This window comes from Cetorhinus maximus, chromosome 6 (assembly GCF_964194155.1).
Source record: "Cetorhinus maximus chromosome 6, sCetMax3.hap1.1, whole genome shotgun sequence".
In the NCBI taxonomy this organism is placed as follows: domain Eukaryota; kingdom Metazoa; phylum Chordata; class Chondrichthyes; order Lamniformes; family Cetorhinidae; genus Cetorhinus; species Cetorhinus maximus.
Window position 1 is genome coordinate 1,659,771 of NC_135884.1, and position 17,869 is coordinate 1,677,639.

A 17,869-nucleotide genomic window follows, 5' to 3' on the forward strand; every position below is an offset into this window, starting at 1 on the left:
GCAGACAGACCGAAGATGTTCTGCAAAGTGGTCACCCAGTCTGCGTTTGGTCTCTCCAATGTAGAGGAAACCGCATTGTCTACTGCATTCTTCACCACCGACATCAGGCTGACTGGTCTATAATTCCCTGTTTTCTCTCTACCTCCCTTTTTAAATAGTGGGGTTACATTAGCTACCCTCCAATCTGTAGGAACTGTTCCAGAGTCTGTAGAATCTCGGAAGATGACCACCAATGCATCCACTATTCCTTAAGTACTCTGGGATGAAGATTATCAGGCCCTGGGGATTTATCGGCCTTCAATCCCATCAATTTCCCCAACACCATTTCCCTACTAATACTGATTTCTTTCAGTTCCTCCCTCTCACTAAACCCTGTGTTCCCCAACATTTCTGGTATGTTATTAGTGTCCTCCTTTGTGAAGACAGAACCAAAGTATATATTTAGTTGGTCAGCCATTTCTTTGTTCCCCATTATAAATTCCCCTGTTTCTGACTGTAAGGGACCTACATTTGTCTTCACCAATCTTTTTCTCTTCACATACCTACAGAAACTTTTACAGTCAGTTTTTATGTTCCCTGCAAGCTTACTCTCGTACGGTATTTTCCCCTTCTTAATCAATCCCTTGGTCCTCCTTTGCTGAATTCTAAACTGCTCCCAATCCTCAGGTCTGTTGTTTTTCTGGCCAATTTGTATGCCTCTTCCTTGGATCTAATACTATCTCTAATTTCCCTTGTAAGCCATGGTTTGGCCACCTTTCCTGTTTTACTTTTCCGCCAGACAGGAATAAACAATTGTTGCCGTTCACCCATGTGCTCTTTGAATGTTTGCCATTGCCTATCCACCGTCATCCCTTTAAGTAACGTTTCCCAATCCATCATAGCCAACTCGCGTCTCATACCATCGCAGTTTCCTTTATTAAGATTCAGGACCCAAGTCTCAGAAACAACTACGTCACTCTCCATCTTGACGAAGAATCCTATATAATGGTCACTCATCCCCAAGGGGCCTCGCACAACTAGATTACCAATTATTCCTTTATAGGGGGTTTAAAACAACATCAGGAAATAGAGAGACATTCAGACATTCACCCTCCTGTGATATTACTCATTTCACATGTTGAATATCATTTGACCTTCAGAGATTTCAATACATTTCTAACCATTGACATCCAGTTGTGATAATTGTAGAACAGCAACTGCATGTAAGCCAAACATTAACCATACAATGGCCCAGAGGAAAATAACTACATCAGGTAGAGGAGCAAACCTCTCTGTGATGGTTCCAAAATTAAAGCGTGCCTGCCCTCCCTCTCATTCCTACTGAGAGCCAGAAGGAAATGTGGGATCGATGAGCGGGAACAGGAATGTAACCCCTCGAGTCTGGTCTTCTGCCCATTATCTCCACTCTCTGTCTCCTGCTGCTCGCCACTTTTCTAACCAGGTCAATGATTTAACCCAATTCCAGAAACCGAAAGGTTAGCTAACGTTCTGTTATCAAGGACTTTCTCAAATGTCTTCTGGAAGTCCCATATAAACATTATAGACATCCCGTTGTTCATTAGTTCAGTCACCTCTTCAAAAAGTTCATCAGATCCATCAGGAATGACCTCTCCTTTATAAATCCATGCTCACTCTCTGATCAGCTCAATCCCACCCACAAACCTTCACTCCCTCCACCACCGACGCACAGTAGCAGCAGTGTGTGTACCATCTACAAGATGCATTGCAGGAATTCACCAAGGCTCCTTAGACAGCACCTTCCAAACCCACGACCACTACCATCTAGAAGGACAAGGGCAGCAGATTCATGGGAACACCACCACCTGGAAGTTCCCCTCCAAGTCACTCTCCATCCTGATTTGGAAATATATCGGCCGTTCCTTCACTGTCGCTGGGTCAAAATCCTGGAACTCCCTCCCTAACAGCACTGTGGATGTACCTACACCACAAGGACTGCAGCGGTTCAAGAAGGCAGCTCACCACCACCTTCTCAAGGGCAATTAGGGATGGGAAATAAATGCTGGCCCAGCCAGCAAAGCCCACATCCTGTAAATGAATTTTTAAAAATATTCAAGTTGTCAAATCACTTGGCCTTTAATTATAGACTCGAGAAATTTCCTGACTAACTGGTCTATAATTCCCTTGTTTCGGCCTCGACATTTCCTAAATATTGGAGGGGACATGCACAGGTTTCCAATCTAAAGGAACAGTTCCTGAATGGAGAGACTATTGGCTGATTATAGTCGGGACATTTGTTATGATTTCATTGACCATCTGATTGGGAAGGAAACTGTCATGAAGCTATTAATGTCTAGAATATTATTGGAAAATAGATTTCTTTTAAAATAGAGATTTAGTCTGTGGGTCTGTCTTAACTGGATTAAAGCCAACTAGTCTGGGTGCTTTGATGTGTATTAGTTTTGAGATAGAGTGGAGAGGTAGAGTGCATTAGCATTTTTTGAATAGAGCATTCAAGAAGGTGAGTGACATCTGGCACCTAGCCAGCAGAGACCAAGCCATGTGTTTATATTAGTCACAAAATTGTTACCATGAAAGGTTATTTATTGTTAGAGAGGTACAGTTCAAAGAGGCTGGTGATACAATGAAAATTTACATTCAATGGGGCTGGTAGGTATAACTTCAGCAATTTTCGGGTGTGCAGAGCAGAGGTAATGTGAGATCAAAAAGCAGCTGTAAGCCTCCAACTGGCTCCACAGGAACCAAAGTGAAAGGAACCTCATTTTGAATTTGTAAGGTGAAAATGCTTTGCCTGGTGTCTGGTTAAGTCTATGGGTTGCTGTTGCCTTAATGGATAATAGTTTGGGAATTTGTTAAAAGTTATGACAGTAATTTGTAACCATGTGTTTATATATTTTAACCCGTGTAAATTAATAAAATGTTTCATTTAGTTTAATGTAAAACCTCGAGAATTGGTGGTCTGATTCCTGAATTTAGAGTCGCATCTCAAACACAGCACTTAAAATATAGGTTATGACAGTTGTTTAAAGTTTCCCTCTGGGGTTATTAAATAACTCAGTGTCAGCGAAAGGCTGTCTGCTAACAAAACCAACAGTGCTGGAAGTTTATCACACTTTAGTGGCATTCATTTATTCATTAACACTAATTTGCTTACATTCATTTGGGTAAATCACTGACCATAGATCAAAAAGAGTTTCCAAAGATGATAACACTCTTCTTCTGCTCAAAATATGCACACAAATTAAATTTCCCCCAGCAGTGCAGCAAATCCTCAGTAGTGACCCTCCAATAGTACAGCATTCCCTCAGTACTGACTCTCTGACAGTGCAGCACTCCCCCAGTACTGACCCTCTGACAGTGCAGCACTCCCTCAGTACTGACCCTCTGACAGTGCAGCACCCCATCAGTACTGGCCCTCTGACAGTGCAGCACTCCCTGAGTACTGACCCTCTGACAGTGCAGCTCTCCCTCCGTACTGACCCTCTGACAGTGCAGCTCTCCCTCAGTACTGACCCTCTGACAGTGCAGCACTCCCTCAGTACCGAATATCTGACCGTGCAGCACTCCCTCAGTTCTGACCCTCTGACAGTGCAGCACTCCCTCAGTTCTGACCCTCTGACAGTGCAGCTCTCCCTCAGTACTGACCCTCTGACCGTGCAGCACTCCCTCAGTACTGACCCTCTGACAGTGCAGCACTCCCTCAGTACTGACCCTCTGACAGTGCAGCACTCCCTCAGTACTGACCCTCTGACAGTGCAGCACTCCCTCAGTACTGACCCTCTGACAGTGCAGCACTCCCTCAGTACTGACCCTCTGACAGTGCAGCACTCCCTCAGTACTGACCCTCTGACAGTGCAGCACTCCCTCAGTACTGACCCTCTGACAGTGCACCACTCCCTCAGTACTGACCCTCTGACAGTGCAGCACTCCCTCAGTACTGACCCTCTGACAGTGCAGCACTCCCTCAGTACTGACCCTCTGACCGTGCAGCACTCCCTCAGTACTGACCCTCTGACCGTGCAGCACTCCCTCAGTACTGACCCTCTGACCGTGCAGCACTCCCTCAGTACTGACCCTCTGACAGTGCAGCACTCCCTCAGTACTGACCCTCTGATAGTGCAGCACTCCCTCGGTACTGACCCTCTGACAGTGCAGCACTCCCTCAGTACTGACCCTCTGACAGTGCAGCACTCCCTCAGTACTGACCCTCTGACAGTGCAGCATTCCCTCGGCACTGACCCTCTGACAGTGCAGCACTCCCTCAGTACTGACCCTCTGACAGTGCAGCACTCCCTGAGTACTGACCCTCTGACAGTGCAGCACTCCCTCAGTACTGACCCTCTGACAGTGCAGCTCTCCCTCAGTACTGACCCTCTGACAGTGCAGCACTCCCTCAGTACTGACCCTCTGACAGTGCAGCACTCCCTCAGTACTGACCCTCTGACAGTGCAGCATTCCCTCAGCACTGACCCTCTGACAGTGCAGCACTCCCTCAGTACTGACCCTCTGACAGTGCAGCACTCCCTCAGTACTGACCCTCTGACAGTGCAGCACCCCATCAGTACTGACCCTCTGACAGTGCAGCTCTCCCTCAGTACCGAATATCTGACCGTGCAGCACTCCCTCAGTTCTGACCCTCTGACAGTGCAGCTCTCCCTCAGTACTGACCCTCTGACCGTGCAGCACTCCCTCAGTACTGACCCTCTGACAGTGCAGCACTCCCTCAGTACTGACCCTCTGACAGTGCAGCACTCCCTCAGTACTGACCCTCTGACAGTGCAGCACTCCCTCAGTACTGACCCTCTGACAGTGCAGCACTCCCTCAGTACTGACCCTCTGACAGTGCAGCACTCCCTCAGTACTGACCCTCTGACAGTGCACCACTCCCTTAGTACTGACCCTCTGACAGTGCAGCACTCCCTCCGTACTGACCCTCTGACAGTGCAGCACTCCCTCAGTACTGACCCTCTGACCGTGCAGCACTCCCTCAGTACTGACCCTCTGACCGTGCAGCACTCCCTCAGTACTGACCCTCTGACAGTGCAGCACTCCTTCAGTACTGACCCTCTGACAGTGCAGCACTCCCTCAGTACTGACCCTCTGACAGTGCAGCACTCCCTCAGTACTGACCCTCTGACAGTGCAGCACTCCCTCAGTACTGACCCTCTGACAGTGCAGCTCTCCCTCAGTACTGACCCTCTGACAGTGCAGCTCTCCCTGAGTACTGACCCTCTGACAGTGCAGCTCTCCCTGAGTACTGACCCTCTGACAGTGCAGCTCTCCCTCAGTACTGACCCTCTGACAGTGCAGCTCTCCCTCAGTACTGACCTTCTGACAGTGCAGCACTCCCTCAGTACTGACCCTCTGACAGTGCAGCTCTCCCTCAGTACTGACCCTCTGACAGTGCAGCACTCCCTCAGTATTGACCCTCCGACAGTGCAGCACTCCCTCAGTACTGACCCTCTGACAGTGCAGCACTCCCTCAGTACCGACCCTCTGACAGTGCAGCACTCCCTCAGTACTGACCCTCTAACAGTGCAGCACTCCCTCAGTATTGACCCTCCGACAGTGCAGCACTCCCTCAGTACTGACCCTCTGACAGTGCAGCACTCCCTCAGTACCGACCCTCTGACAGTGCAGCACTCCCTCAGTATTGACCCTCCAACAGTGCAGCACTCCCTCAGTACTGACCCTCTGACAGTGCAGCACTCCCTCAGTACCGACCCTCTGACCGTGCTGCACTCCTTAACCTCTCTCCTGCTGTGTTATGCTGGATTTTGTGTCCACGTTTGATGATGTTGTAGTTGAACCCAGGACTTTCTAACCCCGAGTATCTGTGCCACCCCCTGTGTCTTGGCCGTGTGAGACTGAACGGTGACAGTTTCACATCTAATTTGACCAAATATAATTTCAAAGTGAAATTACAATTTTGTGAAATATCTGAGCCGGTATTTTTTGTCCCAATTCTCCATCACGGAGCATTGTTCAGTGGTGCACTTTGTGGAGGGGATGGTCTCCCACAGCAACAGAAGCTCTTGCACCATAACATCTCCTCAATTAACTTTGGTTAACTTCATCAGCACAGACAGATGTTCAACACCGGCCCCATGAGTTTGCATGATCACTGATCACAGCTGAGTCTCCGGCTGACAGTCCTGTTCCTGTCCACAAACTTCAACTCCTGCCTTTATTCAAGTGCGGGAACAAAGTGGGATTCCTGTTCTCTGAGGGATTCCAACCACACAGACACGCCCGATTACATATCGCTGCTGTTTAGTGTAATACCCAACACTGGGAAACACAGCTGGAGAATGGGGGCAATGGCAAAGAGCTTCCTTTAATCTCACAGCAAATCAGGGTCTTCCCGTGTATGTTTTCCAACAGAGAAACATCACACATCACATCTAATATTGACCCACCAGCAGGTTTCAATAGCTCCATTCAGTCCTTGTACAGACAGTGATGGCTGTCACAACCTCTGAGGAAGAGTCATACGGACTCGAAATGTTAACTCTGTCTCTTTCTCTCTCCACAGACGCTGTCAGACCTGCTGAGTTTTTCCAGCATTTTCTGTTTTTATTTCAGATCTCCAGAATCTGCAGTATTTTATTTTGACCATGGATTGAAGAGAATCGGTAAAAGAACCAGAGAGGGAGATGAGGGTGAGGAGTGGTTTTTACACAGCGAGTTGTTGTGATCTGGAAGGCGCTGCCTGAGAGGGCGGTGGAAGCAGATTCAATAGGAACTGTTAAAGGAAATTGGAGAAATACTTGAAAAGGAGAAATTTGCAGGGATGTGGGGCTGAGACTAATTGAATAGCCCTTTTAAAGAGCTGGCACAGGTATGATGGGTCAAATGGCCTCCTTCTGTGTTCTATGAACTATGAACTCTTGCTTGACTTCCTTGCAACTTCTATTGCGATGAACAACAACTCCCCCTTTGTGGTGCCCCTCCGAGCCACTCGCCATCCTGACTTGGAAATATATCGCCGTTCCTTCACTGTCACTGGGTCAAAATCCTGGAACTCCCTCCCTAACAGCACTGTGGGTGTACCTACATCACATGGACTGCAGCGGTTCAAGAAGGCAGCTCACTCCCACCACCTTCTCAAGGGCAACTAGGGATGGGCAATAAATGTTAACCAAACTATGACATGCAAATCCTGAGACAAAAAAACAAATTCACACCAATGTTCTAAAATTTATTGCATTGTATAAGCTGCAGCAAATTTGTTTTGTTCAGTTGATGACCTGCAGACATGTGAAAATGAAAGGAGTGTTAGCCTTCTAGCTTATCATACACAGTAAGAATCATTACAACATTACATCGCAAAATATCCACTTCTGATTGAGAAGATGATTATCAGTCTGATCCATGTGTGAAAATCACTCCTGTTTGTTCCCTCCACAAAGCTGATGTTCTGGTACAATCCCTCGCGGCTCCATTAGGACACCTTTCATTTACCAATTGAGGTCATGTGGAATTTTGGCACATGAGAGGCAGTGATCCAACCACTGTTGCCTTTATCTCTTTCAGGAAACCAATGCTACAGAAACTGTACACTCTTTGACTGCCTGTCTGACAGAGTGAGGGAGAGTTTGAGTCATTGGCGAGAGATTTGGCTCCATTTCCTGACAGGTAAACTGATCAATAATAAAAGACTCTATTTTCAAGGCAGACTATGGGTCAAGAGTGATTGCAGCAAGGTCTGGCTTTGTGGATAATACTCTCAGCTTTGAGTCAGAAGGTTGTGGGTTCAAGTCCCACTCCAGAGACTTGAGTCCATAATCTAGGCTGACACAATAACCTGTCAGGCAGATGTAATAGATCTTTTAGCACTTCAGAGAAGAGCAAGGGGTTGTACTAGCCAATATTTATCCCTTAGCTAACACAAACCATCTTTTCTGGACATTGTAATGCCCCACTGTTCGTGTGAGTTTGCTGGGTGCAAACTGGTGTTGTCTTTCCTAACAACAGTGACACACTTTGGAAATACTTCATTGACTATGAAGCTCTTTGGAATGTCTCAAGGTTCCGAAAGGTGTTCTAGAAATGTACATTTTTTTCAAACTCTGCCAGGTTGAGTCCAAATCAATAGAGTTGGTGTTTGGAGCTGTGATGTAATACTGCTTATAGAGAGGGCACATTCTGCAACACCGCTCTCCATTCACACAAACTAACCAAGCATTGAGGCAAGTCTACAAGTGATAGAATTAAATGCTACATTCAGCATCGTAGATATTACCAATCTCGGTGGAAAACTGGATTGAAGATATTCACAAGTCAATCAGCAAGTCACAAGATCACAATCTAATCTTTCTTCCATCTAGTCTCACTAAGCAGAACATTAACCCTATCATTATTCATTATCTGAAAAAGGATGAGTGTGCAGGGTTACGGGGACAAGGCAGGGGAGCGCAACTAGAACAAGAGCCGGTGCAGATATGATGGGCTGAATGGCCTCCTTCTGCCCTGTCACAATTCTGTGACACCCTCTCCTCATTACTTCCTGTTGCACCAACCCTCTTCCTGCCAACCTATTGCAGCTGGTACTCGCCCTTTATGTAAAGAAACCCTTTCAGGCTACAGTCATCAACTTGCCCTTTGCACCCTGACCCTCTGTTCTCTGAGCTGCCTCACCGATGCACCTGGAAGCCTTGTCCTGGCTATCTCCTTTATACCCTGAGGGCCTCCTAAGATGGCTGGAGCATCACCTGTCTTGGGGCTGATTGGTGTCACCTTCATACTTTGCTCTTCACCCAGTTCAGACCAACACGAAGGAAAAAGATTGTTTAGATCAGCTTAGCCTACAGAGCTATCCAATGGTATTCATTATTGAGAGTTTTAGCCTAAATGTCTAATATCTGATGAAGTCACTGGTCATGAGTGCAATTTTCTAGCCTGTGCGCATTTACAAAGCCAACTATGTCTGAAAAAATAGACAGAATTGCTACATCTACATTCACAGCCACGTTCTGTACAAAACACTTCAGAATTTGCATGTAAAATCTGAATGGGAACAGATGATATGTCAAAATCACATGCAGGACTTGGCAGAGCTGCAAAGGTATCCAGGGTTGAAGGTTATAGGATTAATAGCACTCGGCAGCGTAGCTAAATGGCAGTCTCCTTCTCCTTGTGTCCCTGGCTCTGACCCTCTGTCGGCAGGAATTTTGAGGATGCCTCTGTTGCCATATACTGCAGGTGGTGTGATCCCCATACAGGCGTAGTCAGGTGCCGCCATCGCTGTGAACAAACAGTCAGACTGTCAGGACTGTGCCCTTTTGTACATCACTCATCAAATTACATTGAATCCACAGCACAGAGACAGGCCACTCGGTGTTAATGCTCCTCCTCCAATCCCCTCTTCACATCACCCCAATCAGCATGTCCTTCTATTCCTTTCTCCATCAGGTGTTTATCCAGTTTTCTCTGAAATGCATCAAAACTATTGAGGTATCAGGGGTATCAGAATGACCCCCAGGGTGTGGTCCATCCTGCCCTTTCGCGGGCCCCAGGTCTTGGCTGGTTGTACCTGGAAGGTTCTCATGCTCAGGGTTACTAGTGACGGTCAGCGGTGGATCCGATGGGTTCCACAGCGGTGAAGATGGAGGAGCTACAATCTCAGAGGGCAAGGGCTGGCTGGTGCCAGGTGGAGAGTCCTCCGAGGTGAGGGCTTGTGATCCCTTCAAACACATGTGAGGAAGGCAATGGAAAACCAGCTCATGGTTCCCTATTCCCTGGTTATATATGATCGGAACAAACTATTCTTATCAAGACAACAGCATGAATGGGGTTGGCACCATTTGTGTTAACTCCTGGCTTGGTATGGATGCCCATGAACTGCACATGGACCTTAAACAGTGGCTGAAGCAGAGCTCCAACAATGAGGTCATCCACTGTTACTATGACTGGACAATTTGGAACACCATAGTCGTCTACACCACTCAGTACATAGTGAAGAAGAGTCATACAGACCCATTAGACAACAACGCTATTCACCTCAATCACTCCCTCTGGGAGTGAGTTCCACATTCTCAACACTCTCTGGGTAAATAATTTCTCCTGAGCTCCTTAGTGGATTTATTCATGACTGTTTTATAATTTATGGCTCCTAGTTCTGGACTCACTCATAAGTAGAAATATCTTCTCTACATCTACCCTATCGAAACCCCTGCTTTTGAATATCTTTATTGAATCACCCTTTAGCCTTCTGTTTTTTCTAGAGAAAGGAGCCCCAGCCTGTTTAATGTTTCCTGATCGCTGTAACCTCTCAGTTCTGGTATCATCCTTCTCAACCATTTTTGCACCTTCTCCAATGCCTCTATATCCTTTTTATAATATTGAGACTGGAGCTGTTCTCAGTTATCTAACCAAGCTTTGATACAAATTAAACATAATTTCCCTGCTTTTCAATTTGTATGTCCACAGTTTGCTAATTCCTCTTATCAAAATGCACCACCTCTTACTCGTCTATATTGAATTTTATTTGCCTATTACACACCCATTCTGCAAGTATATTAATGTCTTCATGCATTTCGATGCAGACTTCCTCAGTATTAACTAAACCCTAATTTGGTGTCATCGACAAATTTGAAACCCGGCTTTTGGCTCCCACGTCCTTATCATTGGGAATCTCTTCATTCTTTTTACTGTTCGTCCCCCCACTACAGGAGGTGCTGACACTCCCTGGGTTCAGTTCCAAAGACTGTGACAACCCTTCAGTACCCCATCCCCAAGCCCGTGATTGTTTGAGGCTGGACCTGTTTGTTTATTCGATTGTGATGATACCAGGTTTCCAAAGGATGGATTAGGAGAAGGGAATAGTTAAACAACAGGAGTTGCTGCATAATAGTCAGGGGCAGTGACCATGGCTGATCTTCCCATTTCCACGCCAGAGGGTCCTGAGGCCAATTCTAAAACCGCAAATAATATCATCTCAGAGATCAGCTGATGTGTGATGGAAGCTGGGTGTGTACATCTCCCGACCTTGCACAGAGTCAACTCTCTGGAGTTTCAGTTAGACTCACCGACACCTTCCCCAGGGGAAACAATCTCATTTTAATGGCATCTTGACATTATAATAATTTCCAAAAAATAAAACGACAAATAAATAAACGGTGGTTTGAATCTGGTCACCAGAAAATATATCACCTGAACTATACATTTACCGTAAGAAAGCAACTTAACTGAGAGGAGGTGAGTACCACATCCCACATCCCCATGTACACTCTCCCCTATCACTGACTCTACTCACCCATTCACTCCCCTCTCACAGCCCCATGTACACTCTCCCCTATCACTGACTCTACTCACCCATTCACTCCCCTCTCACAGCCCCATGTACACTCTCCCCTATCACTGACTCTACTCACCCATTCACTCCCCTCACACATCCCCATGTACACTCTCCCCTATCACTGACTCTACCCACCCATTCACTCCCCTCCCACATCCCCATGTACTCTCCCCTACCACTGACTCTACCCACCCATTCACCCCCCTCCCACATCCCCATGTACACTCTCCCCTATCACTGACTCTACTCACCCATTCACTCCCCTCTCACAGCCCCATGTACACTCTCCCCTATCACTGACTCTACCCACCCATTCACTCCCCTCCCACATCCCCATGTACACTCTCCCCTATCACTGACTCTATCCACCCATTCAATCCCCTCCCACATCCCCAGGTACATGGAGTGTTAAAATTCCTGTTCTAACCGGAAACAGGAATAGCCTGTCAGGGAGGAATTGGCCACCAGTCTCCGCTGGATGTGAAAATTCAGATGAACAATCAGGTCAGACATCCTATCGCCTGTGACAGGTTAACTACCATCCCGCACCACGCTGAGGAGTAAAGCAAGGGAGAGGGAGAGAGAGGGGAAGAGAAAGAGCGAGAGAGTGAGAGAGAGAGAGAGGATTTCACTCCCATCTCCCAATCTGACTCATTATCGTTGTTGAACAGGAACTGGGAAGAATCACAGAGGCACTGACCTGTTGCAGTGATCCCTCAGCACCGAGCATTTTAATAACCACAGTGAGGGGGATGCAGACCATTGAAGCAATGGCCAGGATCCAGCCAATCGTCTCGCCCCACCATGGGTACACGTAGGTTTTGTTGTAAGTCAATGGTTTGTAATTTACAACATGAAAGAGGAAGATCCCCTGAAATAAGGAGCAAAATATCAGCCATAACTTCACAGCTTCATATACAACTCACTCAGGATGGATCAAAGTGCAGTCTCCGCCATTGTGTGAGCTAACCTAACAGCCAGTGTATGCACAGCAAGATCCCACAAACAGCAAATGGATAGCCAGGCAATCTGCTTTCAGTGGCATTGGTTGAGGAACCTCTCAGCTCGTTAATATTGCATTTTTCAGTTCATGCTTGAGAAGTAGACAGGGCTGTGGGCAGCATCTCAGCTGGAGGGCAGTGCCTCTGTCTGAGCAGCACTCTCTCAGTCCTGCACGGAGAGATAATGTTAGGTATTGGACTCAGACTCTGGTGTGAGGCTGGAACCCACGATCTGCAGCCAAAGCAGCACACCCCGTGTATTGCGAGTTATTTTGCTGACTGTTTATTTGCACTTAACAATCTTTGTGTGAGAGATTGAGGGAGCAGCCTGGATAGAGAAGATTCAAAGGCTGGAATCATCCCAGGTTTGTACAAAATGTGGGAGCGGGCGGGGAAAAAGTCACTTTAGCTGCGGCTGCAAAGCACGAAATCATCCCATTCCCGCCTCAGTAATTATCCAGACACAGCAATCACGTCATCTCCCTGGTGGGTGACCCTCTGATTTTCCCGCCAAGCCATTACCTCCGTGCTTCCTCATACAGAGAGACATACTTAAACTGCAGCCGTGCACACACTTCTCAACGGTTCAGCCCAGGAGGACACCGGTGAAGGCAGAGCCCCGGACGCAGACCCGGATTCAGTGATACCTTCCTGGGACACCTCTGGATACTGTGGAAACCACTGCGATATCCCCCACCCCCACTCTGGCTGCTGGAGGTCCAGCAATCTCTCCACTCCGGCTTGGGAGGCAATGGCAGTGGTGGTCAGTGCCAATGCTGCACAGAAGAGGTTGGCCATCCAGTGCAGAAAGAGGATGAATGATCTCATCCATATCGCCAGGGTAAGGCAACCATCTCATCCTCTAAACTCACACACTCACACACCCATCACACACTCACACACCCATCACACACTCACACACCCATCACACACTCACACACCCATCACACACTCACACACCCATCACACACTCACACACCCATCACACACTCACACACCCATCACACACTCACACACCCATCACACACTCACACACCCATCACACACTCACACACCCATCACACACTCACACACCCATCACACACTCACACACCCATCACACACACACACACCCATCACACACACACACACCCATCACACACTCACACACCCATCACACACTCACACACCCATCACACACTCACACACCCATCACACACTCACACACCCATCACACACTCACACACCCATCACACACTCACACACCCATCACACACTCACACACCCATCACACACTCACACACCCATCACACACTCACACACCCATCACACTCACACACCCATCACACACTCACACACCCATCACACACTCACACACCCATCACACACTCACACACCCATCACACACTCACACACCCATCACACACTCACACACCCATCACACACTCACACACCCATCACACACTCACACACCCATCACACACTCACACACCCATCACACACTCACACACCCATCACACACTCACACACCCATCACACACTCACACACCCATCACACACTCACACACCCATCACACACACACACACCCATCACACACACACACACCCATCACACACACACACCCATCACACACACACACCCATCACACACACACACACCCATCACACACTCACACACCCATCACACACTCACACACCCATCACACACTCACACACCCACACACCCATCACACACTCACACACCCATCACACACTCACACACCCATCACACACTCACACACCCATCACACACTCACACACCCATCACACACTCACACACCCATCACACACTCACACACCCATCACACACTCACACACCCATCACACACTCACACACCCATCACACACTCACACACCCATCACACACTCACACACCCATCACACACTCACACACCCATCACACACACACACACCCATCACACACTCACACACCCATCACACACTCACACACCCATCACACACTCACACACCCATCACACACTCACACACCCATCACACACTCACACACCCATCACACACTCACACACCCATCACACACTCACACACCCATCACACACTCACACACCCATCACACACTCACACACCCATCACACACTCACACACCCATCACACACTCACACACCCATCACACACTCACACACCCATCACACACTCACACACCCATCACACACACACACACCCATCACACACACACACACCCATCACACACACACACACCCATCACACACACACACACCCATCACACACTCACACACCCATCACACACTCACACACCCATCACACACACACACACCCATCACACACTCACACACCCATCACACACTCACACACCCATCACACACTCACACACCCATCACACACTCACACACCCATCACACACTCACACACCCATCACACACTCACACACCCATCACACACTCACACCCATCACACACTCACACCCATCACACACTCACACACCCATCACACACTCACACACCCATCACACACTCACACACCCATCACACACTCACACACCCATCACACACTCACACACCCATCACACACTCACACACCCATCACACACACACACACCCATCACACACACACACCCATCACACACTCACACACCCATCACACACTCACACCCATCACACACACACACCCATCACACACACACACCCATCACACACTCACACACCCATCACACACACACACACCCATCACACACTCACACACCCATCACACACACACACACCCATCACACACTCACACACCCATCACACACTCACACACCCATCACACACTCACACACCCATCACACACACACACCCATCACACACACACACCCATCACACACTCACACACCCATCACACACTCACACACCCATCACACACACACACCCATCACACACTCACACACCCATCACACACTCACACACCCATCACACACTCACACACCCATCACACACTCACACACCCATCACACACTCACACACCCATCACACACACACACCCATCACACACACACACCCATCACACACACACACCCATCACACACACACACCCATCACACACACACACCCATCACACACTCACACACCCATCACACACACACACCCATCACACACACACACCCATCACACACACACACCCATCACACACTCACACACCCATCACACACTCACACACCCATCACACACACACACCCATCACACACTCACTGGCATCTCACTCACTGCCAGCTCAACATCACCACTCACTCACTCACACACACCCTCACATCTCCATCTGGCCTCATCTCCTCTGGAGGCTGCCTCCTCAGCCCTCACCATCTTGAGGCCACTTGCACAGATCAACATGTGCCCCCCACACACACCCTGGGATACCCTCCTTCCCCAGTACAGCCCTCGCCCTGCAGCCTCTTCCCTTGTCTGAGGCCACTTCTCCCGCTTGCCCAAACCCCAGCCATGCAGCTGTTGAAAAGCCCCCCCCACCTTACAGCTGGTCTGGTGGGTAGAGACCTGCCCGTGAGCCCCCCTAACAGTGATGTGGTGCTGCCTGAGAATCCTGGGGCTGAGACCCCGAGTGCTGTCCGAAGCAGGATAGACAAACAAACCTGGAAGTCCCGAGTGAAGGGCAGCTCACCAGGTGCACGTCGGTTATGATGGGTTGTGAAAGACGTCAGTGTGGGATCAGGCTGATGTGTCCGGATGATGCAGTGTGAGGGGGTGGGGATGATTCCGGTGAGCAGGGCTTATAATGAGATGCTGGAGAATTGAAATTAGGTTCCTGATGTGAGGCAGTGGGAAACGTGGCCCCGTCACTGACAGGCGGAGCGGACAATCGCAAACTGGTCGAATTGCACGGAGCGGGTATATAAAGAGCGGAGCGGAGTTTACCTGTGAGGGAGCAGAGCGACTGTATAAAGAGCGGAGTGGAGTTCGCCTGTGAGGGAAGGGCGGCTGTATAATTAGCTGTGCGGAGTTTAACAATGAGGGAGTTTGGCGGCTATATAAAGAGCAGACCGGAATTTACCGTGAGTGTGCAGTGCGGCTGTATAAAGAGCGGAGCAGAGTTTACCTGTGATGGAGCAGAGCGGCTGTATATAGGTAGGAACGGAGTTTACCTGTGAGAGAGCAGAGCGACTGTATAATTAGCGGAGCGGAGTTTACCAGTTAGTGAGCGGAGCGACTGTATAAAGAGCAGAGTGGAGTTCACCTGTGATGGAGCAGAAAGACTGTATAAAGAGCGGACTGGAGTTTACCTGTGAGGGTGCAGTGCGGCTGTACAAATTGCAAGAGTGGAGTTTACCTGTGAGGGAGCGGAGCGGCTGTAAAAAGAGTGGAGCGGAATTTACCTGTGAGTGTGCAATGCGGCTGTATAAAGGTAGGAGCGAAGTTTATCTGTGAGAGAGCAGAGCGACTGTACAAAGAGCACAGCGCAGTTTACCTGTGCTGGAGCAGAGTAGCTGTATAATTAGCGGAGCGGAGGTTACCCGTTAGGGAGAGGAGCGGCTGTATAAAGAGCGGAGTGGAGTTTACCTGTGAGGGAGCGGAGCGACTGTATAAAGAGCGGGAGCTGAGTTTACCTGTGAGGGAGGGAGCGGCTGTATAAAGAGCGGGAGCTGAGTTTACCTGTGAGGGAGCAGAGCGGCTGTATAAAAAGCGGAGCAGAGTTTACCTGTGAGGGAGTGGAGCGTCTGTATAAAGAGCAGTGCGGAGTTTACCTGTGAGGGAGCGGAGCGGCTGTATAAAGAGCAGTGCGGAGTTTACCTGTGAGGGAGCGGAGCGGCTGTATAAAGATTGGACCGGAGTTTACCTGTGAGGGAGCAGAGCGGCTGTATAAAGATTGGACCGGAGTTTACCTGTGAGGGAGCGGAGTGGTTGTATGAAAAGAGGAGCGGAGTTTACCTCTTGAGGAGCAGAGCGACTGTATAAAGAGCAGAGTGGAGTTCACCTGTAAGGGAGCGGAGCGGCTGTATAAAGAACGGAGCGGAGTTTACCTGTGAGGGAGCGGAGCGGAGTTTACCTGTGAGGGAGCGGAGCAGCTGTATAAATAGCGGGAGTTTAGTTGTGAGGGAGCAAGCAGATGCATAAGGAGCAGCAGCTGAGTTTACCTGTAAGGGAGTGGAGCGGGTGTATAAAGACCGGAGCGGAATTTGCCTGTGAGGGAGTAGAGCGACTGTATAAAGAGCGGAGCAGAGTTTATCTGTGAGAGAGCGGAGCGGCTGTATAAAGAGCAGTGCGGAGTTTACCTGTGAGAGAGCAGAGTGGTTGTATGAAGAGCAGAGTGGAATTCACCTGTGAGGGAGCAGAGTGACTGTATAAAGAGTGGACCGGAGTTTACCTATGAGGGAGTGGAGCGGCTAGAAAAAGAGAGGACTGGAATTTACCAGTAAGGGAGCAGAGCAACTGTATAAAAAGCGGAGCAGAGTTTACCTGTGAGAGAGCGGAGAGACTGTATAAAGAGCGGAGCGGAGTTTACCTGTGAGGGAACGGAGCGGCTGTATAAAGAGCGGAGCGGAGTTTACCTGTGAGGGAGCCGAGTGGCTGTATAAATAGCAGGAGTTTAGTTGTGAGAGAGCAAGCAG

The 17,869-nt window shown here is 48.8% G+C and overlaps 1 protein-coding gene across 1 annotated transcript in view; it reads right to left on the bottom strand.

The window, feature by feature from the left end:
- Positions 1-7,166: 7,166 nt before the first annotated feature.
- The window catches only part of LOC144681471 (sodium- and chloride-dependent creatine transporter 1-like), a 152,313-nt gene continuing 141,610 nt past the window's right edge, over positions 7,167-17,869 (bottom strand). Inside the window, exons 13-14 of the mRNA XM_078543083.1 lie at positions 11,979-12,149; positions 7,167-9,225 (exon numbers count right to left, since the gene is read on the bottom strand). Coding sequence (XP_078399209.1) covers positions 9,094-9,225; positions 11,979-12,149 — 303 coding nt within the window. The 3' untranslated portion in view covers positions 7,167-9,093. The remainder of the gene's footprint in view (positions 9,226-11,978; positions 12,150-17,869) is intronic.